This window comes from Nicotiana attenuata, unplaced genomic scaffold (genome assembly GCF_001879085.1).
Source record: "Nicotiana attenuata strain UT unplaced genomic scaffold, NIATTr2, whole genome shotgun sequence".
In the NCBI taxonomy this organism is placed as follows: Eukaryota; Viridiplantae; Streptophyta; class Magnoliopsida; order Solanales; family Solanaceae; genus Nicotiana; species Nicotiana attenuata.
Genome location: NW_017671728.1, coordinates 131,024 through 156,041, shown reverse-complemented (window position 1 = coordinate 156,041; position 25,018 = coordinate 131,024). Strand labels below are relative to the sequence as shown.

Sequence of the window (25,018 nt, the reverse complement as noted above, 5' to 3'; positions counted from 1 at the left end):
AACTTTTCATATTTTTAATCTGACCCCCACCCTCTTTAATCACCCTTCTTTTGTTAACCAAAAAATGTGTCCCAAATTATTATACAAGACTTCAAAAGTCTTTTTAACTCATCAAATTTTTGAGACACTTGAAAACTTATATCAATTTTTAAGACAAAAGTGTTAAGAATAGGGCACGAGGGACACTTTTATGATTAGTATTAATGACATAATTTTCAAAAATTCCAAAGTCTTTTTATTTACATAAAGTCCCACTCCTCCCCTGTGATGACCCAAAAGGCACTTGTTTAAGAAATAAATTTTGCGTCCCGGGGCCTTAAAAACCTCTTTTAGCATTACCTCGATTTACGTGCGCTGTCCGGCCACGTAGCCGGAAAGCCATTATGTGAAAAATCTGTGAAATATAAGAAATTTAGACTTTAAAATGAACTTAGCTGACTTTGGTCAACATTTTGGGCAAACGGACCCGAACCCGTGATTTGGCAGTCCCGGAGGGTCCGTAGGAAAATATGGGACTTGGACGTATGCCCGGAATCGAATTTCGAGGTCCCAAGCCCGAGAAATGAATTTTTAAAGAAAATTATTTTATGGAATTATTTATGAGTTTTGAAAATGAAATGAGTTTAAAATTTTATGGTATCGGACTCGTATTCTGGGGTCTTATATGTAAATTAAGATGAGTCTCTGAAAATTGGTAGGAAATGGAAGTCGTTTGAGGTGATTCGGACCCGTAGTTGTGAAAATTGATACTTTGAAAGTTTTGAGACTTTTCTTAGATTTCTATGCTAAATTTGTTGTTTGAGAGGTTATTTTGGCGATTTGATCGCACGGATAAGTTCATATGATATTTTTGAGTTAGTATGCATGTTTGGTTTGGAGCCCCGAGGGCTCGGGTGAGTTTCGGGTAGGTTCCGGGGTGTTTAAACTTAGGAAAACACTGTAGTTGCATCAGTTCTGGTGTAACCGCACCTGCGAGTCGAGCATCGCAGGTGCGAGCTCGCAGGTGCGCATAGTGGGTCGCAGGTGCGGTCCAGTCTCTCGCAGATGCGGTTCCGCAGGAGCGGGTCCTTTTCTCGCATATGCGGCCCCATCGGGCCTAGTCATTTCCGCAGAAGCGATCCCTTTTCCGCACGTGCGGTCACGCAGGTGCGACCCAGACACCGCAGGTGCGGAAGTCGGGCAGTGGAGTCTTTTAAAACATAACTTCAGCGATTTCTCTTTCAATTTTTCACCAAAATAGAAGACCTAGGACGATTTTCTCAAGAGATTTTCTTCCCAAATCACAAGTAAGTGTTCATTAACTGATTTCTTTCAACTATCTAATGTTTTTCATCAACTTTTATCAATAATCCTAGGGTTTTAATGGTAGAAAATTGGGGATTTGGGTAGAGTTAGGACTTTTTGATTAATTGGGATTTAGACCTCGTTTTGGAGTCGGATTTCGAAACTTATTGCATATTTGGGCTCGTGGGTGAATGGGTGAACGGGTTTTGGTCCGAACCTCGAGTTTCGACCAAGCGGGCCCGGGGTCGATTTTTGACTTTTTGGGAAAAATGATGGAAAACCTATAATTTAGCCTTGGGATTGGATTATTTAGCATTTATTGATGTTGTTATATTAATTTGAATTAGATACAAGTAAATCGGAGGCGGATTCTAAAGGAAAAGCGGTGTTTGAGGCTTGAGTTAGCCGTGGAAGTTTGAGGTAAGTGTTTGGTCTAACCTTAGCTTGAGGGATTAGGAGTTGCATCCTATTTGCTACGTGTTACTTGTCGAGTACGACGTATAGGCATGGTGACGAGTATCTATACGTCGGTGTCAAGCATGACCGTTAGTCTTAAATTGAAATTATTGTGTTCTTGAGAAATAGTACGAATGCCTAAGTTGTTGATTATCTATGCTGAGCAAGGTTTATGATTATTCTCGTGGAGATTACTTATGATTGAGTATTTGTGCTAGTTGAGGTAGCTAGATGTTGGAACACGTTTGGTAATAGCTGATTTTCCCTTGTCGAGACGTATTTACTTATACTGTTGATTCCCTTGCTGGGGCCCTTGTTGTGATTGGTGTTGAAATATATGTGGATCGGGTTACGCGCCGCAACAATATTATATTTGGATCGGTTTGCACGCTGCAACAATGATATAAATGGGTCGGGTTGCACGCCGCAACAACTATATAATTGGATCGGATTGCACGCCGCAACACTGATAAATGATATGGAACGGGTTGCACGCCGCAATAGTGATATTATGTTTTGGGATCGAGTTGCGTGCCGCAACAATTGATAATATAAAGTGTTTATAGATTGGTTACAATTTCCTTATTCTTTTGCTGTAAATTCTAAATTGTCCTTATGCTTTTCTCTTAAATTACTGTTGGTATTGATATTCCTCCGCAGCATGTGCCCCCCTGCCATCTTTATTTATTTATTCCTGTTTTATTTTGCGCTGCATAGTATATAACTGCACAGGTATACTTGGTAGTCTGGTCCTAGCCTCGTCACTACTTCGCCGGGGTTAGGCCAGGCACTTACCAGCACATGGGGTCTGTTGTGCTGACACTACACTCTGCACTATGTGCAGATCCCGGAGCGACAGCTTTTGGACCATAGCTTTGGGTAGCAGCCTTCAGTCCAATCAGAGATCCCGAGGTAGTCCTGCAGACGTCCGCAGGCCCGGCGTTCTCTTCTATCTTCATATACATTTTGTTTTCCTCCAGAGACAGATTTTACCTTTCTTTCCAAACATTTGTATGTAGTATTCGTAGACGGTCCGTGATATTGTGACACCGGATTCCGGGTAGAGATGTATGTTGGTATTGTCGTACTGGTTTTTGATTAAGTTATCAGATTTCGTCTTCCGCATGTATTTTTCTATCGTTAATATTTCACCGTTGATCGCATGTCAATTTAAATTGTTAAAAAGGACTAAGTAAACGAGTTAGTGAATCTATAATACGCGGCTTGCCTAGCTTTCTCGAGTAGGCGCCATCACGACTCCCGAGGGTGAGAAATCCGGGTCGTGACATCCCCCCCCCTCCTCCTCCCGCCAGTCCTCCTCCTCCCCTTATTCCTTCATCTTGCAACGCTCTCCTCTATCCTCCCGCCAGTCCTTATCCTTAAACATTTAGGGAGATGTTTTAAACATCTAATGAGATGTTTTAAACATCTATGGAGATGTTTGAAACATACAAGGAGATGTTTCACCAAATTTTATCACTATTTTCTTTTTCACATTTCAAACTACTAAAAAAAAGAAGCAGAAAAAATCTCTCGAGAGATCTTTCAAACATCCCCAGGATGTTTTAAATATCTTGAGGGGTGTTTTGCAGAATACTCACTTTATAAAATTTCACATTTTTTCTTTTTCTCTCGCATATTTTAAACTACTAGCAAAAAAGAAGAAAAAAGATAAAGAAGATGATGAAAATGAGTTGAAGAGAGATGAAGAAGAACATGAAGATGACATAGACGAAGCAGCAGCTGCGAAAGTTGAAGAGAAAGAAGAAGAATAAGAGAATGAGGAAGAGAAAGAAGAAGAAAAAGTAGACAGGGGAAAGAGAAATAAAAATTTAAAATAATTTGAACGGGTGTGGGTCTTTTAAAATTTTGAAAGTTTTAATATTTGCCCACAGCTTCTCCTATTATTAATCCGCTCCCACTCCCTTTAATCACCCTTCTTTTGTTAACCGAAAGATGTGTCCAAATTCTTATACAAGATTTCAAAAGTCTTTTTATAACTCATCAAATTTTTGAGACACTTGAAAACTTATATCAATTTTTAAGACATAAATGTTAAGAATGGAGTAGGAATGACACTTTTATGATTAATATTAATAACATAATTTTCAAAAATCCCAAACTTTTCTTATTTACACTAAAGTCCCCCGCCTCCTCTCCCCCCCCCCCCCTTATTCCTCCTCCCACTCCTCTCCTCCTCCTCCTCCTCCTCCTCCACCCCCTCCTCTCCTCCTCCTCCTCAAATATATAGGGAGATGTTTTACACATCTAGGGAGAAGAGGAAAATGAAAATTTAAAATAATTTGAATGGGTGTGGGTCTTTTTAAATTTTTGAAAGTTTCAATAGTTATCCATAACTTTTCCTCTTTTTAATCTGACCTCTCACCCCTAGGGGTGGCAAAATGGTTAAAAGAAAACAGTTAACCACCCATATTATCCACTAAAAATGGGTTGGATAATGAACTTTTTAAAAAAGGATCATGTGGATAAGAACCATATTATCCATTTTGGAAAATGGATAACCAATGAGTAACCAATGGATAACCAATGAGTCTAACTTTTACATTTGTAAAGCCTCAAATGGGGGGTTCCTCAAGTTAGGGAGACTAAGAATTCTCCCAAAAGTAATCATATGGAAGAATTCATGGATAATATGGTTACCCATATTATCCGCCGGTTAACCCGTTTTTTATCCTATTAAATATGGGTCGAGTCGGACAATTGATCCGTTTTTCATTACCCTTTTTCAACCCGAACCATATCCGACCCGACCCGCCCGTTTGCCGCTCCTACCCACCCCCTTTAATCACTCTTCTTTTGTTAACCAAAAATGTATCCTTAATTCTTATACAAGGCTTCAAAAGTCTTTTAACTCATTCTTCCAAATAAGTATGTCTTAGATAATAGATATAACCACAAGTCCCAAAACTTCCCATGCAGTTATCTTATAGTAAAACCTTTGATCACTATCACAACAAACACTTCCTATGCAATAGATTCAAAATAAACCCAAAAAAAATATGCGAATGTTGGTCTGGAAGTGGTGCTCGATTGTGGCGGAACAAACTATTTACATTTTCTTTCTTGCAAACACGATCAATAAATAATGCACAGGCTACCTCCATTCGAATGAAGAATTATCAGCAAAATTGACAAAAAATAATTACAAAGAATAAATTGAATGATCCTAGCTAATTTTTAAGTACAAGTGGAGCTGCAAAAAAGTGCCACATTGATGTAGAGCCATGTAGCAGATCATCTCTGAAGGCATAGCTTTTCTCAGGTCTATGCTCCGTTCAAGTTAGCCTGCCAAGAAACGAGTCGATCTCTTCCGCGTTCCTATCTACCATGCACCGGTTCTATAACGAAAGAATATTTTAGCCCATGTTCTTGGTTCACCAAGACTAGTAAGCAGTTGTTGGACTGAGACAGGCTTAAAATGGTGCGACATGGACAATACAAATTCATATAGCCGACCTCAACTTGCTTAAGATTGAGGCATGATTGTTGTTGTTGTAGTTGTATTCAGATCCCTAAGCAAATCATAACATGAAATAAATAAATAAATAAGGTACTCTAGGTAGCGGATATAAATTAACCTCAACATCCTAGAAGGTCTCCTATTGCTAGGCAAAATAGAAAAAAGCAAAAGGGAAACAAATAAAAAGAGCTAGGTACCTTGTACCTGTTGGAAAAAATGTACTCAAGGAGCGTCATCATCCGAACTAGAATCATCAATTCGCCTGTCTGAGATAGCCGGAAAGAGCTTCTGACGCTGATCAGGTCGTGGTGAATGGGTTGATTGATCAGGTCGCGGTGAAAGAGTGGATTCTGAAGTTGTAACGGCTACATGTTCTTTCCTTGGTGTGCTATTTAGCTTTCTTGGAGCATTTTTCACCTCTCTGCATACCTTATCCAATATAACCAGAAAATCCCTTACAATTACAAACAATCGCAAACCTTCATCCTTCTTAGCATTTCCGTGGAAATAATCACCCGTGCTCTTAACAAGAGCCATAATTCGCTTTTCTTCCTCAAGCAACGACATGACTTCGCCTTCAGCATTCTGCACAAAGTTCTTCATGGTCTGGTGAAACCCATCTTCATCATCTATGTTCTTCATCTCTGAATTTAGGAAATCACGCGCTTTTATAAGTGCATGGCCAAGTTTGGCCACTGTGCCTGTCAAGTTATCTGCATCCAGAATTGCAGCTCTTTTCACATTTTCAAGATCACTACTCAAACCGGAGACAACCTGTAAACCAGTACTCCGATAGTAATCTTCTGAATCCTGAGGCAAATCCTCGAGTAGATCATCGGACTTGATGCTAGACATACTCCGTTGATCCCTGGCAGCACGAGCAGCTCGTATACCTTCTGAGCGGATTATCTCCTGAACAACAAAATGCAGCAATGTAGTTTTCCCGTCTATTCCTTTTACATCCGATAATTTCAGAAGCGTGTCAAGTTTAAATGCTTGTGCACCACCACGAAATGTTCCATCATTCATACGATTGCCTGTTTTCAAAACAGCCTCAAGGAGCTTGAGAAACAGCCTGCTATTCCGGAGTTCTGTGCAAGCAGCCTGGACCACAACAGAACATGCATCAAACACCAATGATAAAGAATTTTAAAGAACTGAACAGAGGTATACAAACATAAGTCTTGAGCAGTAGTGTTTCAGAAAATCCTTAATGCATAAATTGTGCATTCAGCAGATGCAGACCATATTGTTAACATATGTAAGGAAGAAACCGGTTGCCTGCAAGTGAACAATGTATATTCTCAAATTGGACAATTTATCTCTATGTTTATATAGTAAGAACTATGTCATCGGACTTTCATCAGCTATAAAGAATAAGCATTAAACCATATATCACTAGCTCAAAATGAAGTGTGTCTTTTGATATCAAAAATTGAGTCGCACTTGCATTAGCAAACGAGTTAACCTTCTGAATAGAAGCTTGACTAAAAGTAAGGGTGGACCATATTTTCAGTAACTGTTAAGTGAAGTTCAAAATACGCCTGCTATTTTTCCATCATGAAAGTCAAATAAAGTATTTGATATTCCAAGCTTCATGATAACTCTGCTTTAATTTCAACATAGGGAATGGAAAAATAATCAGGTAACAACTACAGTAAAGCAGAGTAAAATGCAGGGCAACACCTGTTATATAGTAAGCCTTGTGCAGATGCACAATTCACAAACCCATTCTTCTTACTAGTATCAGCATCATATATGATAACTATGGGCGCTTTCCCAGGTGGATTTCCATGTATCTTTCAACCAAGGTCGGGTATGGTTATCTTTTCTACTTCTAAAGGTTACTTTGGGTTTTGGCTGGTAACATATAACAGGGGAAACAGTGAACTTCATAGGGGGATTTAACAGCAAACAGTTAGAGACATAGGGGAAGAAGTGTCCATATAACACATTGGTTCTTCAGACAAGTCCACTTAGATTAATATTGGAAGCACAAGTTCTAGAGAATTTCAGAGTATTTCTTCCAATTTGATAACCGCAAACAAGTTACAATTTTCACTCTTACTACCCAAAAGTGGATAGTAATCAAGAAAACAACATCTCACCTCCAAGGTGGAAAATGATTCTTTAATAATCGATGCCTCATCCGGAAGAGTGCACATGAAAAGCAACGCTTCTAGCCTCTTGAATGCAAATGGAACCTCAACCAGCGCTTTCAGGAACCGCTCTGCCTGCCCAAGCCGAGAAAGATCCCCGCTATAGAGCCTTAGCTTCAGTTCTTCCTCTGCCGTTGGTGCCATCTTAATCAAAGTTTGTATGAGTTCAGAAGGAAGCTCATTTCCTGAGTAAATTTAAACCACTAGTCACGTTAAGGTAGCTGCAAACTCTTAACAACAAACGACATTCCACTTTTAAGAAATATCACCCTAATTAACATACAAGCACATCAATGCTTTACCAATTGACAGCAAATAGCAACCGTATGTTGACAGTATAATCATTGTGATTGTGCTACCCTAAGCGAAACTGCTACTTCTTATTTTTATCCTGACATCAGGTTTAGGATATGTAACCTTTGCAAGGTAAGGCTCTCGGCAAATCCTCAAAAGTGAATGTGATTTTGCAGATAAAATGCTAATTGCAGTAGTAAAGCTGCTCTGAAAGTACATGTACATGCAGAAAAGGTTAAATTGCCGCATGGACAATTATTCACATGAACAAAAACCAGTCGTCTAACTAGACAAAATGCAGAAAGGCAAGATATCTTTTCCTTGAATGCATTTCATGATTTTACTCTGGAAGGGAGTTTCAGAAGTACTAGATTCAGTAGACTGAAGGGGAAAAGGCAATGTCACACACTCACACTTCTAGCTGAATTAATAAAGTAAAGAGCACTTATTTGAAAAATATAAAAAAGAAAATTGACCAACATCGATCAATAGTAGAACTCCTTCCTTCCCAAGTTACTTATCTACTTTTTGGGAAGTTTCCCCAATGACTCGAATTTCAAAACCTAACACTAGTTTACATAGTTCTTACTCTAAGTGAGAAACACTGTTTCAACTATTTCAGTTTCACATTTGAGTACACTTTCATATCAATCATTAATGTGATGTTCCATTTTAAAAGTATCAACTAATCTCTGCAATAGTGAATTAAGGCGTTTTAGTTTGAGAGGCAGTATAACAAAGCAAAAACTCATGTGATAAGTAAGCATTACATGCCTGTAATTAGGCTTTTGGAAAAACAATTCCCGGAACATTTTGACAACTAACAATAGAAAACAAAAGCAAGTAAACCTTTATGGATCAAGAATGAAGCAGAGGTTGATAGCGTGATTTACCTCAAATAGGTACAGACAACAGAGAGAGCAGTCTATATACCTGGTCGGGTCCACACACGCTGTTGATAGCTTAGATTGGCCCATGGATTTTAAGGCATGCAAATAGTTTACCAAAGAAGCATGACATACAACTAGAATTAAATCTTTGAGGACCTTTAAAAATGTTCAATCATTGGCATGAAGGAGATGGAAAATCGACAATAAGTTAAGCACAATGCTTTCTTTGAATTACTATAGAACCAGTAAAAATAAAAAAGAAAGATTGGCCCAAAAATTTTGGAACACTTGAGAGGGGAATGTGCAGACGAATCTTGCGCACTCCTCTTTCATAGATTCTTCTCTTCAGTTAAACGCACGTTAAAGCAATTACATGCAAACATTATTTATCTGTTAATGATCTCAAATGATCATAGAAGCCTCTAGATAATCATTCAGTACTCTGAATCAGGGAAACTTTCTGTAGTCAATAAGCTACAACATGGGTTTTTATCCAATATAGTGCCAAAGGGGACATTCTTTTAAGCAGTTCTTTGATTTTTACATATTGAAGGAGTGAAAGAAGGAACAGATGATCACCTTCTTTCAGTGCATCACAAACTTCTTCAGTTGTCACGTTTAAGGCTTTAAGAAGAATAGATAAATTCTGTGCTTTCTTCTGATCAATAATTTGAATATATAGATTGGAAGCATCTTGGGAGGATTCTTTCTTTGACCCATTCTTCTTTTTATCAGCAGAGGCATATCCAAATAGACTCTCTATTTGCTCTTCATCGAACCTGTTAAAGGATATTCACTGTCTATTATTAAAACAATTCAAAGCTGCATCAAGGAAGAAAAGAATAGACTTACTGGAAAGATCCTGCCTTGACTTGATCCCAAACCATTGATTGGTCAGTGTTGGCTTGAACCTTATCCCAGAAGAAAGGCTTAAGCTTAGTTTTGGAAGCATCGGTATCTGCTGCGCCAGTTGCGGATGCATTTGGTCCAGCAGGGGAACGTCGAGGTGGCTTCAAGCCCGTGGAAGGTGGCCGAGGTGGACCACTGCCTGGAGGTGGTGGTCGAGGACCAGGCTTTATAGGTGGTGGAGGAGGAGGTCCAGGTGCACAGGGACGTGGCCCAATAGGCTTAACTGGTGGTGGAGGTGGTGCAGGAGTTGATAAGTTTGCTGGAGGCGGAGGTGGGGGTGGGGCTGGGGCTGGGGCTGGGGCCGGGGCTGGGGCTGGGGCTGCCTTAGCAGGAGCTTCGGAAGGAATCATCCTACCAGGGGGAGGTTTCAACGGAGGCATTCCAGCGGGGCCCGTCCTTCCAATCTCAATCTTAGAATCATCGTGGGGATTGTTATTGACTGAATGATTACTGAATGAAGCTCCTAAAGCAGATGACTTATGTGATGAATAGTCGCTCGAGCTTAAGCTAAGAAGAGGTCTCTCATCATTCAACCCCTTTTTCGATCTCCTACAACACTTACAACAACAGCATATACACAGGATTGCAATAAGAACAGATGCGGCAGCAGCAGCCGCAATAATAGGAACCACAGGAGTGCTTGTTTTCTCACTGCCTTTACCTGCAGATTTCTTTTTTGAGTTTTTGTCATCTTTTGATTTAGATGACTTTGAATTAGGAGGAGCAGGTGGTGGATTAGGAGCTGCTTTCAGTTTTCGCCGTTTAGGAGCTCGGTGCCAGGAAAGGAGACACTCCACACACTTGGTATACCAATTTGGCGAGCCCTTCCCCTCTCCGCATATAAATAACAAGAGATTTTTTTCCCTCAAACAACCTAGAAGGGCTTGCTTAACCAGCGGATGCATGACATTGACATGCTTATGTTTTTCTGACCTACTGTCAAGAAGGACTTCGTCTTTCCCACTTGAATCTTCCTTTGCAACATAATACTCAAGATCTTCAACAGCTTCATTAGCACGTATTAACTCTATCCTACAGTTCAACCACAATAGCTCAACCTGCACCAGGAGATTTGATCAAGCTTTCTGATGAATGCTCATTCTCAAACATGTATAGATCAAATAATTAATAGTAACATCTACCAAAAATTAATTTCAGGAGAGTCGTAGGTGAGAGTAATGGATGCTAATCCAGGTCCAAGCGAGTTGGAACAACAGGGAACTTGAAGGGTTTATTTGCGCTTGATTATGATAGATAAACCTAGACCCATATAAAGGAAAATTGGCAGCAGGAAAGCAATAAAGAGCCATTGAAGGAAGCAAAGACATGAAAGAGCAAAGTTGGAAAGGCTAGAGTGATATAAAACTAGAAGGGAACCTTGGAGGACTCAGTAAAGTTGTCTCCGTGTAAACTAAAATTCAAGGGTTCGAGCCGTGGAAGCAACCACTAATGCTTACATTAGGGTAGGCTATCTACATCACACCCCTTGAGGTGCGACCCTTCCCCATACCCTCCGTAAACGCGGGATGCTTTGTGCACCGGACTGCCCTTTTAGAGTTATATAAAACTTTGAAATATCAAGCATAGGCCATCCTAGTATCAGAGAAGAGCAAATGCTCTCATTAATCGATACGAACTGCATGGCATGAAAATCATTCGACAACATAAGAACTGAACATCAAGAACTCCTACTCCTACAAGGAATCAAGTAATGCTTAACTTCTCCTTAATGCTAGTCAAGAAGAGCTATCCTATCCGAAGAACAATAAAAGACCAATTAAGTAAATTTCTTAAAAGAAAATAAGAAAGTTCAGTACCACGTCTCTATTAATCTCCACAGAGCTAATGAGATTGGCAAGTAAATGATCTTCTGAATCCTTGTTGCTTCCAGGATTTGCTGCTACGAAAGTGAAAAGCAGAAAGAATACTACAAAGATATGAACTACTACTCTCACACCCATTTTCCCTTGAATTAGCATCAAAGAAGTAGCAAAAGCTTTTCATGAATGATTTCAGATAAACCCCAACTTAATAGGCCACAAAAAGCTCAACTTTTTGCTGAATTTACCTACCAACTCTTAACAGATCTTCAAAAGAAACAATATTTCACACTTCTAAATGTCTTAATAGATTTTGTTACAACAATCTTTGTGACTTCACCTCCAATTTTTCATGCAAAAACTTAATTACAGTGGCATCAAACACAACACTCCATAAATCCAAAAAAAAAAAAAAAAATCAAGAAGCTTTCTTTGCCAATGATGAAATCAAAAACTCGTCAATTCAATACACACCTCCCAAAACCAAACAAGAATAATCACATTACAATGTAACATGTCATTCAAAGGCTAGGCCCCGCACCCAAAAAGAAAAAAGAAATATATAAATTCTTTCACTTGGGGTTTTGTATATGAAACCAGATCAAGCAAAAGGCTAAATACAATTAACTATACATGCAATGGGTGCGGGTCAGGGAGGGGCATGAAGTTGACCCGAGAAATTCTTTGGGTGGAAAAAGTGAATTTTTGTTCTTCAGAAGATGCTGTAACAAAATTTACCAATCGTTTTGCATTTTTCTTGCTGTGTGTAATTCTACATATTTTTCTTCAATCCATTTTTCCTTTTTTTTAAAAAAAAAATCTTTGAATTTCCCTTGCTATAGAATGCGACAATGACGCTGAAGAGATCCATGTATGGCCTGTGATTCATTTTATTTCATATGTTATAGGAGTAGTAACTATTATGAAAATTTTCCATATAGTACATGCACCTTATTTTATTTATTTCGTTAAAGAGGGTCATAATTTAAGATGATAATTGATGTGTAGTATATATATATTTTATGTGATATATATGAAGTCATTTCAATATATTTTATATGTATATTTAAATGTGTTTAAATTTTTACCAAATATCATTAAAGAAGAACACTATTAATTTCTTGCGTTGCTCCACTACCTAAAGTGGCTTTTTTCAGTATTCAAAAGGGGATGGACTCCAACCTGCTATGGCCATGAAATTTCCAATATGAATCTGACCGATACCATCTGCTTTTTGGACTAAGTCGATATATGAAAATGCCATTTACTTAAGCTTATTTAATTCCACAAATGAAGAAATATTAGAGAAAGTTGAAAGAAAATATATATTTTATTTCAATTTTTTTTTTTTTAATGTTTACAAGAGTTTGACTTCTATGCCCTTACGTACAAAATAATATTTATACAATCAAATTACTTATAAGGTATTATGAATTAATTTCTATGACATTATAATCATGAACCTATAATAATCTAGTAAACTAACTTGCTATCATCAATTAAACTACATTAATAATGCATATATATAATGTCAGTTTAAAGAATTCTCATGCGCAATGTTAATATAAAGACATATCACATGCACTGGCAATGTAAAAATTTCTTACACTATCATGTTGGACTCCACGGAGATGGACTTCCCTCTCGTAGTAAGGTCCCCGGCTAAGACCAGAAATTGAAAAGGACCATGCAAACCAAGAATTACCAGAACATTCATATTCATGGAATAGTGCACTAAGCTCTCATTATGCTCGGGTCTAGGAAGAGCCGGATTACAAGGGTTTATTGTACGCAGCCTTACCTTGCATTTTTATAAGAGATTATATTCACAGCTCGAACTCGTAATCTCATGGTTACAACAGGACTTGAAGTACTCTTATAAGACAAACAGTTGGCTATTTTATTATGCCACGTCCTCTCAATTCAACGACTGCCGCTGATTTACTGTGGTGTTGCACAAGTAATTTTCTCGTTTTTCTAGATAAGAAATATATTCCCTTATCTTTACAGCATATTTTTCCACGAGAATTTGTTCTCTGCTTTGTTATTGCCTAGCTATAGGCACCTCCTAATAGACTAATAGTATAAGGAGAATTGAAGTCTCAAATTCTCTGTCCAGCATTATTAAAACAATACAAATTTCTTTTCATATTCATCTTTGAAGTTCAATGACCAGTTACAAACAGATTAAAGTTCAATTTGAAGAAGCAAACCCACAAAAATGGTGTGTTCCACTAAAAGAAGATGTGTTCGTAACTTTCATGAACAAGGGAAATTCGACAACTCACAAGGCAGATTTCTTGTGTGAAGGTTCGCTGTTTAGTCCACTATTGTTCGGAAAATTCTTTGATCCTTCAGATGCATTTCCACTATGGGAATTTGATTCAGATGTGTTATTGTCCAACGCACGCAGCTCCAATCAGTGCACAGTTGACTGGTCTCAAACAGAGACAGATTATCTATTGAGAGCAGAAATACCAGGTGATCGAGTGCTTCCAATATTATTTACTTTCAAGTTCCATATTCATAGATATGAGTTTTGAGTTTATGTATCTATATGTTTTAATTTTTGTACATTTATATATAATTCGACCTGAAAATAATAAAATTTAAACTCAAAAATCCATCTTAAATCAGCAAAGAGGCCTATCTTATTTGAATTTTATGGTCCGTCAAATATAGAAAATTATAACATATTTATGTATATAGGTCAAAAATTATACTACTACTTTTTACGAATATAGGTCAAAACCTTAAACCCCTTGTAGAATTTCTGGCTCCGCCACTTGTTGGAGGTCCACAAAACATTAGCCTATATATGGAGTAGTAGGTGTAATTACTCAACTCATAGTTTCTTTTAGATATTGGCTGAGACAAATAAACCTTGTCCTTGATGAGATTGTTGGGATCGAAATAATATGGTGCATGTGGAAACTAACAATACAAAGCTGGTAGACGATAAATTAGACGACAAAAGAAAAATATACTAAACTAAGCATAATAGTTTATAATGGTTTGGTCAATTAATCTACATATGATAAAACTAATATAAAAGAAGAAAAACTATCGAGAGAAAAATCTCTCCCTAAACAAAATTCTTTAATGACTACATTGTGTATTTTTTTTTTCCATTCCTTCAAGAAAGAGAGTCCTAATAGATTAGAAATTCAGGGCAAATTCTAAGATGACTTGGGAATAAGGAATATTTCAGCGATATTTCAAATAATGAAGTTTAATACTTGCATGTTTATGGCTTGCAATATGAATTAACAGTGTTAATATCTGAAACAGGAGTTGGTAAGGGTAACATTCGTGTTTGTGTTGAGGATGGGAAAGTTTTAGTGGTCAGTGGCCAGTTGAGGCAACAAAAAGAGGACTGGAGAGCTGGAAATTGGTGGGAATACGGCTGTGTTCGGAGGATTGAACTGCCTGAAAATGCAGATTGGAGGAAAACAGAGGCATTCTTGAGTGGCGATCACAAATTCTTACAAGTTAAGATTCCAAAGACCATTCCAACTGACGATGTACCTTGAGGGAGCAATTAACGGGGCAAAATAAAGATTTTGAGCTTTGCTTAATACAGAGATCGATGTATAAAATGTAATCTTTTATATAACGGATTATTCATGTTAGTATATGCTTGACACGTTACTACACAGGTTTAGTCTGTCAACTTTGGAGTAAACTGGCAAAACAAGAACAGTTCCAGCTCGTAGAAGAAACTAGAAAAAAGGATTCCATATATGAACACCTTATATTATATTCATAGATAAACAAGAAACCTGCTTAAATCTAAATGTGAAAACAATGTAAATCTTATAGAGCAGATTTGACTGTTAAAGGAAATAAACATTGTCCAGGCATTAATCCACCGACTCCGTTCATTTGATTTTCCTATGGTTAGTAACTTTTTAGTATCAAAGTATATGTCGTTAAATTTATGTTATTGAGTATTTGTCATAAAAATGTTACTCTTTGCTATCCATAATAAGTGACATTTTTAATGAAACAATAAAAGTAGAAGAACAATATTGCAGAGAAAGAGAGAGTAATTCTTATTGAATTTTGGGATAGTTTACAATGGGGTAAGACCCCTCTATTTATAGGGGAAAAATGACTTAGCCACAAAGTAAAACTCTCTAAAAGATAGACATTCACTCTCATTACAATTCTATTCATAACACTCCCCCTTGAATGTCTACTCAATAAGTAATGTGCCTCGTTAAAACCTTAACTAAAATAAAACCCAATGGGAAAAAATCTAGTAAAGGAAAAAGAGTACACATATCTAACAATACGCCTTTTGGTTGCCTCGTTAAAAATCTTGCAAGGAAAATCCAGTGGGACAAAACCTTGTAAGGGAAAAAGAGTGCAACGCGCATTAAACTCCCCCTGATGAGAGCATCATTTCACATCCTTGAGCCTTCGCATCCCAATCTTGTGCACTAGCTTCTTGAAGGTTGACGTCGGTAGAGATTTTGTGAACAAATCAGCCATATTATCACTTGAACGAATCTGTTGCACATTGATATCACCATTCTTTTGAAGATCATGTGTAAAAACTAACTTTGGTGAAATGTGTTTTGTCTTATCTCCTTTTATGAATCCTCCCTTCAATTGGGTTGTGCATGTTGCATTGTCTTCATACAAAATTGTGGGTAGTTTGTCACATTTCAAACCATATTTGTCTCGAATAAGATGTATTATAGACCTCAACCACACACACTCTCGACTTGCTTCACGAATAGCAATTATCTCAGCATGATTAGATGAAGTAGCCACGATTGATTGCTTAGTCGATCGCCAAGATATGGCAGTGCCTCCACAGGTAAACACATAACCTGTTTGAGATCGAGCCTTGTGTGGATCGGATAAATATCCAGCATCGGCATAACCAACAAGATCGGGACTGCAATTATTGCCATAAAATAAGCCCATATTGGTAGTTCCTTTTAGATACCACAATATGTGTTTGATTCCATTTCAATATCTCCATCTAGGAGCAGAGTTATATCTTGCTAAGACATTGACTAAAAAAGTTATGTCAGGCCTTGTAGTGTTAGCAAGATACATTAGTGCACCAATTGCACTAAGATATGGTACTTCGGACCAAGTAGCTCTTCATTTTTTTCTTGAGGCCGGAATGGATCCTTATTCACATCAAGTGATCGAACAACCATCGGAGTACTTAATGGATGTGCTCCATCCATGTAAAACCGTTTCAATACCTTTTCTATGTAGGCAGATTGATGAACAAAAATTCCGTTTGCCAAATATTCAATTTGCAAACCAAGACATAATTTTGTCTTTCCGAGATCTTTCATCTCGAATTCTTTCTTTAAATAATCAATTGCCTTTTGGAGTTCTATAGGAGTTCCAATAAGGTTTATGTCATTAACATATACGGCAAGTACAATAAATTCCGATGTTGTTTTCTTTATAAAAATACATGGACAAATGGCATTATTTATATAACCTTCCTTTTATAAATACTCACTAAGACGATTATACCACATACGTCCTGATTGCTTTAGACCATACAAAGATCTTTGCAATTTGATTGAAAATATTTCCCGGAACTTTGAATTATGTGCGTTAGGCATTTTAAATCCCTCGGAAATTTTTATGTATATCTCATTATCAAGTGAGCCATAAAGGTAGACAGTAACCACATCCATTAAATGCATGTCAAGCTTTTCATGGACAGCAAAACTAATGAGATAACTGAACGTTATAGCATCCATAACGGGTGAATATATCTCTTCATAATCGACACCAGGCCTTTGTGAAAATCCTTGTGCAACAAGGCGTGCCTTATATCTTTACCTCATTTTTCTCATTCCTCTTGCGTACAAAGACCCATTTATAGCCAACAGGCTTAACACCATTAGGTGTTTGGACTACAGGTCCAAAAACTTCACGTTTTGCAAGTGAATTCAACTCTAATTGGATTGCTTCTTGCCGTTTTGGCCAATCACGTCTTTGTCGACATTCTCCAACAGATTGAGGTTCAAGTCCTCACTATCTTGCATAATGCTAGATGCAACATTATATGCAAAGACATAATCCACCACTATATCCAATCGATTCAAATTTGTCTCAATATCGATTGGATTTATTGATAGTTCCTTATTTTCTTGAGTCTCAGGATCAGTGATTTCCTCATGAATATAAGGATTGGTTATATCGTGGATTTCTTCACGAGACTCTTTCGTAGTGTCATCTTGATCATTTGTTTTCCTTTTTCTAGGATTTCTATCCTTAGAACCCAATGGTCTGCCACGTTTTAGGCATGCTTTTAGCTCATTAGCTATGACACTAGAAGATTGTTCAATAGGGACATCAATACGGATTGGAACATTCTCTGCAGGGATATGTGATTTTGATATCCTTTTCAGATCCATAAATGCGTCTGGCATTTGATTTGCTATTCTCTACAAATGGATAATATTTTGCACCTCTTTTTTACAAATAGAGGCACGTGGATCAAGATGAGATAATAATGGATTTTTTCACAAAATTTCCCGTTTGGTTTCACCATTTTCTCCCCCTAATTTTGGGAAAAGTATCTCATCGAATCGACAGTCTGCAAATCGAGCAGTGAACAAATCCCCCGTTAATGTTTCGAGGTAGCGAATAATGGAGGGTGATTCAAACCCAACATATATTCCTAACCTTCTTTGGGGACCCATTTTGGTGCGATATGGCGGGGCTACAGGCACATATACTAGGTTCATGACCCAAAACTAATTGCAAAGGAAAATATTTATGATAATTTGTCGGTCTGAGACAAACTAGCATTGCTGCATGCAAAATGGCGTGACCCCAAACAGAAGTGGGCAGCCTCATTTTCATGAGTAACGGTCTTGCTATCAATTGCAGACGTTTGATTAAAGACTCTGCTAGGCCATTTTGAGTGTGAATATGAGCTACAGGATGTTCCACAATTGATAAGCAATAACCATTAAATGCTTGGGATGAAAACTCAGCAGCATTATCAAGTCTAATAGACTTAATTGGATTATCGGGGAATTGCGCCCGTAATCGAATTATTTGTGCCATTAATTTTAAAAATGCGAGGTTGCGAGATGACAATAGGCACAAATGAGACCATCTAGAATATGCATCTATTAAGACCATAAAATATCTAAATGACCCACTAAGTGGGTGAATAGGTCCACAAATGTCCCCTTGTATACGTTCCAAAAACACAGGGGACTCAATCCCAACATTTGTTGGTGATGGTGTAATAATTAACTTGCTTTGATAACAAGAAGTGCAAGAAAATTTATTATTTAAAAGAATCTTTAAATTCTTTAATGGATGCCCATTTGAGTTTTCTATAATCTGTCTCATCATAATTGATCCAGGATGTCCCAATCGATCATGCCAAAGTACAAAAGTATTGGAATCAGTTACCTTTTGGTTTACAATAGAATGTGCCTCAATTGCACTAATTCTTGTCCAATACAGGCCACAAGATAAAGATGGAAACTTCTCAATAACCCTCTTTTGGCCAGAGACATTCTTGGTAATGATGAGATATTCAAGATTATTCTCATCTATTGTCTCAATATAATATCCATTTCGGCGGATATCTTTAAAACTCAACAAGTTCCTTTTGTATTTGGAGGAGAACACTGCATTATCTATGATAAGTATTGTACCCTTGGGCAGAGTTATAGCAGCTCTTCCAGAGCCTTCAATTAAATTACTACTGCCAGAAATTGTAGTAGCATCTGCCTTACACGTACTTAAATGAGAGAAATATTTCTTCTCTTTGAATATTGTATGTGTCGTACATGAATCAATTAAACAAATATTTTTACAATTGAACTTTGATCCAAGTTTGTTTTATGAGATATCCATATTTGCTTCCCATGGTTTGACATACAAAAGAATTATACGAATAAATATTAGTATTTTTAAAGATAAAGAAAAAGAGACAAAGTGAAGTCAATAACTCAATAATGACTTATTCAATAAGTGTGATGATATTTCGTAAGACACAATCTTTGATTGAACAACTTAATTAGAAAACAAATATTGCATTTTGATAAAAATTTCGTATAGTGTCAGTTGATTTAAAAGCTTTAGCAAATAGTTTCACGCTAGTTTGTAAGACACTTTTTCATTTGCAAGTTTTCGTCCTTTTTTTTGTAATTTTTTTTTTACGATTCTCGGCTCCTAACATAAATTACAACTGATACTGACTATAAATTTTGACCATTCTCAAACTTTATTCAATGACATATTATACTAATTCGACATACTAATTAAAACTACTACTCATGTAAACTACGATAATTGATGTTTATTCACTAACTAATACGAATAAGCAAAATAAAATAAAATCAAACTACTCAATCTTCTTTAACCACAGATCCATCACCGATCAAGTGGTCTATTTTTTCATTAGGACGCTCAAAGAAGTCTGACACATCTAAGTGAGTGATGTCAAATTCATTGTCATAGACAAAATTAGCTTCAGGGCCTTTATTCTTTAGAGATGCTTGATAAAGCTCAACCAAATGTCTTGGTTTACGATAAATATTTGCCCAATGCCCTTTTTCACCGCAACGATAACATTCAGTTTCTGAACCATTTGCCTTTGGCTTCTCATCTTTCCCTTTCCACTTTTGGTGGTTATTTTTCTTTGGGGGGTGATTAACGTCAGGAAAATTTCTTTCTTGTCTACGGCCACGACCACGACCACGAATAGGGCCACGGCCTTTTTCACGCTTAGCATAATGGGAATACACCTCATCCACTTCAGGCAATGGTGTAGACCCAGTGAGTCGATTTTCGTGATTTCTCATGAGCAACTCGTTATTGCGTTCGGCCACAAGGAGAAGAGAAATCAACTCAGAGTACTTCTTGAAACATTTCTCTCTATATTGCTGTTGCAGGACCATATTGGAGGCATGAAACATTGTAAACATTTTTTTCAAGCATGTCGTAGTCAGTGATAGTATCTCCACAGACTTTCAATTTAGAAGTAATTCTGAACATCGCAGAATTATATTCAGAAACAGACTTAAAGTCTTGAAGCCTCAGATGAGCCCAATCATATCGTGCTTGTGGAAGAGTGACCAACTTTAGGTTGTCATATCTTTCCTTTAAGCCATTCCACAAAACAAGTGGATCTTTGACGGTGAGATATTCTATTTTCATCCCTTCATCAAGGTGATGGCGCAAGAAAATCAAGGCCTTAGCACAGTCTTGGGTGGATGCTTTATTTTTGTCTTTAATGGCGTCTCCATGACCCATTGCATCTAAATGGATTTCAGCATCCAACACCCATGTCATATAGTTCTTGCCCGAAATTTCAAGGGCAACGAACTTTCTTTTCATAATATCAGTCATAATTAAAAGAGGAAAAAGTTATACCTTAATCTTCTTGAGACGGTAGAGTCTCGTGCTGATAACGTGTAATGAATCAATAAAAGTAGAAGAACAATATTGCAAAGAAAGAGAGAGTAATTCTTATTGAATTTTGGGATGGTTTACAATTGAGTAAGACCCCTCTATTTATAGGGAAAAAATGACTTAGCTACAAAGTAAAACTCTCTAAAAGATAGACATTCACTCTGACTACAATTATATTCATAACAACATTTTATTATTTGGCACACCCCTTAAGTTGTCCACAACGATCAAACAGCCTCCTTAACCGACCCATTTACCATTTAGACAGTTCAAGTGACTATTAAGTATATCAAGTAAACACCCGAGTGCAGCAGACCACATGCATGAGTTACAATTGCCAATGACCTGTCAAATGAGCCGATTAAAGTACGACGGGTGTAATTTATAATAAAAAAGGACACATATAATTAACAAAAATAGTAAATACATCTAAAGAAGAAAAATAAACCCTCAAAATGAGCGTTATTCCCCCTCCCTTTCATCTTCTTCTTTGCTCCCATTCCCATTCCCCATCCCCTGCCTTTAACAAATCCACCCAACAAATAAAAACTCATACGAATATGAAATAACATAGATTTGCCAAATAGAGAACCCACTAAGGGATCATTAATGGACCTCGCCGTAAAAGCTCCTCTTATGCGATCTCTATCGTCGGAAAATTCGTTCTCCAAGCAAAGCTAAAAAAATGATTCTATTGGAATCTTCAATCTTCTCTCTCCATTATTTTCTTGATTATGAATTTGGGCTTATATCACTTTTTTTTTCTAATTTATTATTTTTGGTGTAAAATTACCTTAAAATTGTCCGCGGATGAAGATGAAAGAGGGTGGAGAAATTATGTTCTTATGGCAGAGATGAGGGTGACATGACTGACAAAAAAAATTGTGTTTTTTCGCAGCAACAACAATTTTGCTACTTCTTTCAGCTGGATTTGGGATTGATTTTGGATCGACGGAACTAGGCGGAGCTCTGAAGGTCACGGGCAATAGAGTTTTGTGGTGAAAGGTGGCAGTTTCTGGTAATTTACGATGCTTAGTTCGTGCTTTAATGGCTGACTTTCCTCGCCTCTAGGACGGTTTCATGCTGGAGTTGAGGTGGTTTAGTTCAGAAGAAAGGTTTAGTTGCAGTTGCTTTAGCTAGCTACTGGTGCTCTAAGGTTTCTTGGTTTTTTTCAAAGAAAAATAAAATTAGGCTGAAAAATGACTTCAAGCGCTCAAATTTTTGTTTGCAAACACGCATATGCCTCATCAGCAACATGTGTTTACTTGATACACTTAATAGTCACTTGAAGTGTCTAAATGGTAAATGGGTCAGTTGAGGAGGCTGTTTGATTATTGTGGACAACTTAAAGGGGCCATTTATGTATTTCGCCTTAATTAAAATTTGTATATTTTTAATTTGACACATTGGGATATGCAAATAAGAAAAAATTTGAAAAAATAAAGTTAATTCATTCTTGATTATATAAAAGAGCAAAGACCAAAAGATCACTTATTATGGACCGAAGAGAGTAACAATTTATTTGTTTATTATAAGTGTGAGATGCAGACTACTTAGTAAAATATTTATGATCGAAACGAAATTAGTTTAAATATAACAAACGGGATATAGATAATCCATTCTTGTGTAGAGGTGAAATACGAAGATCAACAAATAACAATCAAAAGCAAAGGCAGCTGAGATTTTTAATTCACTTTCCCTACATATTCGGCCTTCCGACCTTTTTTTTTTTTTTGTTCTCTTGATAGAATATATCATATATTCGAGCATCAAATTTGCGGTTGTGAGATTATACATATCATCTAAGAAATTAAATTTGATTCTTCTTTGCACGAAACGATGACAAGAACAAGACACATATTACCTATATAAGTCCTTCAATTAGGACAGCGGGACTTCAAATCACTGTCCAATGACAGCGAGCATTACTAAATTTTGCCCCGATGGAGTTCTAGTGGGCTGCAAGTGCCAAATCCATATTTTATGATCATTTCGTTAATTCTTTCTTAACCACCACCACACACTAGCAAGCGAATGATAATCCAAAGAGAGCTACTAAAAGAAGCTTGAAAAAGATAAAGACTTATTTTAAGTCAAACTATAATCTACATGTTAAGCTATTGAGATGGATCAAAAGCTATAATGGAGTAAGTGATCATTGACACATAATAAACAAAGGGGGATGTAGCTCAGATGGTAGAGCGCTCGCTTAGCATGCGAGAGGTACGGGGATCGATACCCCGCATCTCCATTCTAACTTTTTCTTATTTCTCTGTGTTGTTGCAAAAGACTGACGGGAGAGCGAAATTTTCAGGCAATTGCCCCATTTTATTGAAATTTAAAAGTCTTTTTCTCAAGATAGGTTACACTATTTGTTAGTCTTTTATCAATCAAAACCACTTTAAAGATTTCCGTTTTACTCATAATATTGGGTCCAAGTAAACATTACTAACTCGATTAACCTAGCTAACCCCGAGCTATTGAGTTCAAATTTTCTTTCTCAAGATAACCTATATTTTTAATCTTTTAACAATCAAAACTACTTCAAAAGGAGAAACACAAGAAAATAACCTGCTAGAGTTAGGGGCGGAGCTTGAGTATCAAGAGCGGGTTCGGCCGAACCCAGTAGCTTTGGTTCGAACTCTGTATTTGTCTTAAAAAATTTATTGAATACATATAAATTATTATTTTAGAACCCAGTAATTTAAGACGATAATAATCCCGAATCCATAAGTTTGAAAGCTTGGCTCCACGTCTGAGCCTAGAGTCAAGCCTTCTTGATGTTTATTGGTAGACAGGTAGTAAATTGGTATGTAATGAACTTGCTGAGGCTGATAATTACGTAACCATTTTTCCTGAACCGTTTAGGAATGATGAGTTTTTAGGTGGAAAGTGGTAATGTTTTTTTTTTTTTTTTTTTCCCTGAACCATTTTGATGCCANTATGTAATGACTTGCTGAGCTGATATACGTACTATTTCTGTAACGTTAGATGATGTAGTTTAGGTAGAAGTGTATTTGTTTTTTTTTTTTTCCTGAACCATTTTGATGCCATTAATGTCTATAGGGGGTGCGATGGGAAAGCAATGGCTTCTTTTGTTTATTTCTCTGTTGGATGTGTCTTCACTCTTGAGGAAGAGTTTCGATTTCATAAAATTTGTGTTTGTAAATTTCAGGAGGATAGTATTATGAACCAGCTCCAGTCCGATGTGTATACCTGCAAAGATGTCACACAAGCAGCTGTTGGGCAGAGAAATAGCACCAGAAGACCTTTACAAAGGTTGATTGTTAAAATAGCACATGCTAGCCAGTTTTTGGACTGGTTGTTCAAAAATAGCCAGCATTTGCCAAGTCATTAAAAAATAGCCACTATTTTGCTGCAACAAAGACCGGTCCAGCATAATATACTGGAGTTCGGTGCACCTGTGTATGAACTTCCAGCATATTATGCTGGACCGGTATAATTTGCTGGCTCCAATATAGTATACTGGAGTTCCAGTATACTTTTCTAGAACTCCAATATAATATACTGGAGTTCCAGCAAAGTATACATGAACTACAAACACTCCAGTATATTATGCTGGAGTATTTTCCGGATTTTGAATAGTGTTTTTGTTCAGATTTTTCTTTACATGAAAAGTGGCTAAATTTCGATGATTTTTGAAATTGTGGCTATTTTTGAATGACCACTTGTAAATCTGGCTATTTTTGAATTTCTCCCAGGTTGATTTGGTATCCAGTCCCAATTAAAAACTAGATTACTAAAAAGGATGGGCTTTTTTCACGTTTAGCCTGCATCAAAAACTATTTACATTCGGTAGCCGAAAAAGTGTATAAAATTTGTATACTTTCTGTATATAACATACAAAATGTATATATACAAAAAATATATTTTTTATTATTATTATTTTGAGGACGGTTATACAATGTCATTTTCTAAAAAAGAACAAAGGGTTAGAAAGAAGAGGTTATGAGAATTGTTATGAAGTGTATGTATTCCCTCATCCCGGTTCTGCTTCTCATCCCTTCTTCTATGGTTTATTTGTGTCTTCTCATCCTCTCTGTTATCTTTCAGCTATTTTTTGATTGTTATTTCTAGTTGTTTGTAATTCTATTTAGTGAATTAATATAGCCAGTTAATTTGGTTGTTATTTGGTTTGTTTCAGAAAGTGTTTAAAACCTAACTTTGAAATTTCCCTACAACAATTTCTGTTGTTGGATAGGAAAAAGATTTTGATATCCTTACCTTCTTTGAATCAGTCAAACACCTCTTAAAAATTGGCAGCTTGCCTTAGGT

At 36.9% G+C, this 25,018-nt stretch overlaps 2 protein-coding genes and 1 non-coding gene across 4 annotated transcripts; 2 read left to right on the top strand and 1 right to left on the bottom strand.

Annotated features, from left to right (window-relative positions):
- Positions 1-4,759: 4,759 nt before the first annotated feature.
- LOC109209892 (formin-like protein 5) lies at positions 4,760-12,238 on the bottom strand. Of its 2 annotated transcripts, none has more exons than XM_019373251.1 (6): positions 11,291-12,238; positions 9,417-10,531; positions 9,144-9,343; positions 7,330-7,565; positions 5,419-6,325; positions 4,760-5,273 (listed from the first exon to the last, which is right to left on the bottom strand). In XM_019373251.1, the coding sequence occupies exons 1-5, from the start codon at positions 11,450-11,452 to the stop codon at positions 5,444-5,446; spliced, it is 2,595 nt and encodes an 864-aa protein (XP_019228796.1). In that variant the 5' UTR covers positions 11,453-12,238; the 3' UTR covers positions 4,760-5,273; positions 5,419-5,443. The 2 variants fall into 2 exon arrangements, with proteins under 2 accessions (XP_019228796.1, XP_019228794.1); XM_019373249.1 differs by having other exon boundaries at positions 5,426-6,325; positions 11,291-12,237.
- Positions 12,239-13,374: 1,136 nt separating this feature from the next.
- Positions 13,375-14,949, top strand: LOC109209891 (21.7 kDa class VI heat shock protein). The gene is made up of 2 exons (XM_019373248.1): positions 13,375-13,774; positions 14,585-14,949. The coding sequence occupies exons 1-2, from the start codon at positions 13,462-13,464 to the stop codon at positions 14,824-14,826; spliced, it is 555 nt and encodes a 184-aa protein (XP_019228793.1). The 5' UTR covers positions 13,375-13,461; the 3' UTR covers positions 14,827-14,949.
- A 7,951-nt stretch (positions 14,950-22,900) lies between these two features.
- On the top strand, positions 22,901-22,973 carry TRNAA-AGC. The gene has a single exon. It is a non-coding gene; the product is annotated as a tRNA-Ala (tRNA).
- The last annotated feature ends 2,045 nt before the right edge of the window (positions 22,974-25,018 follow it).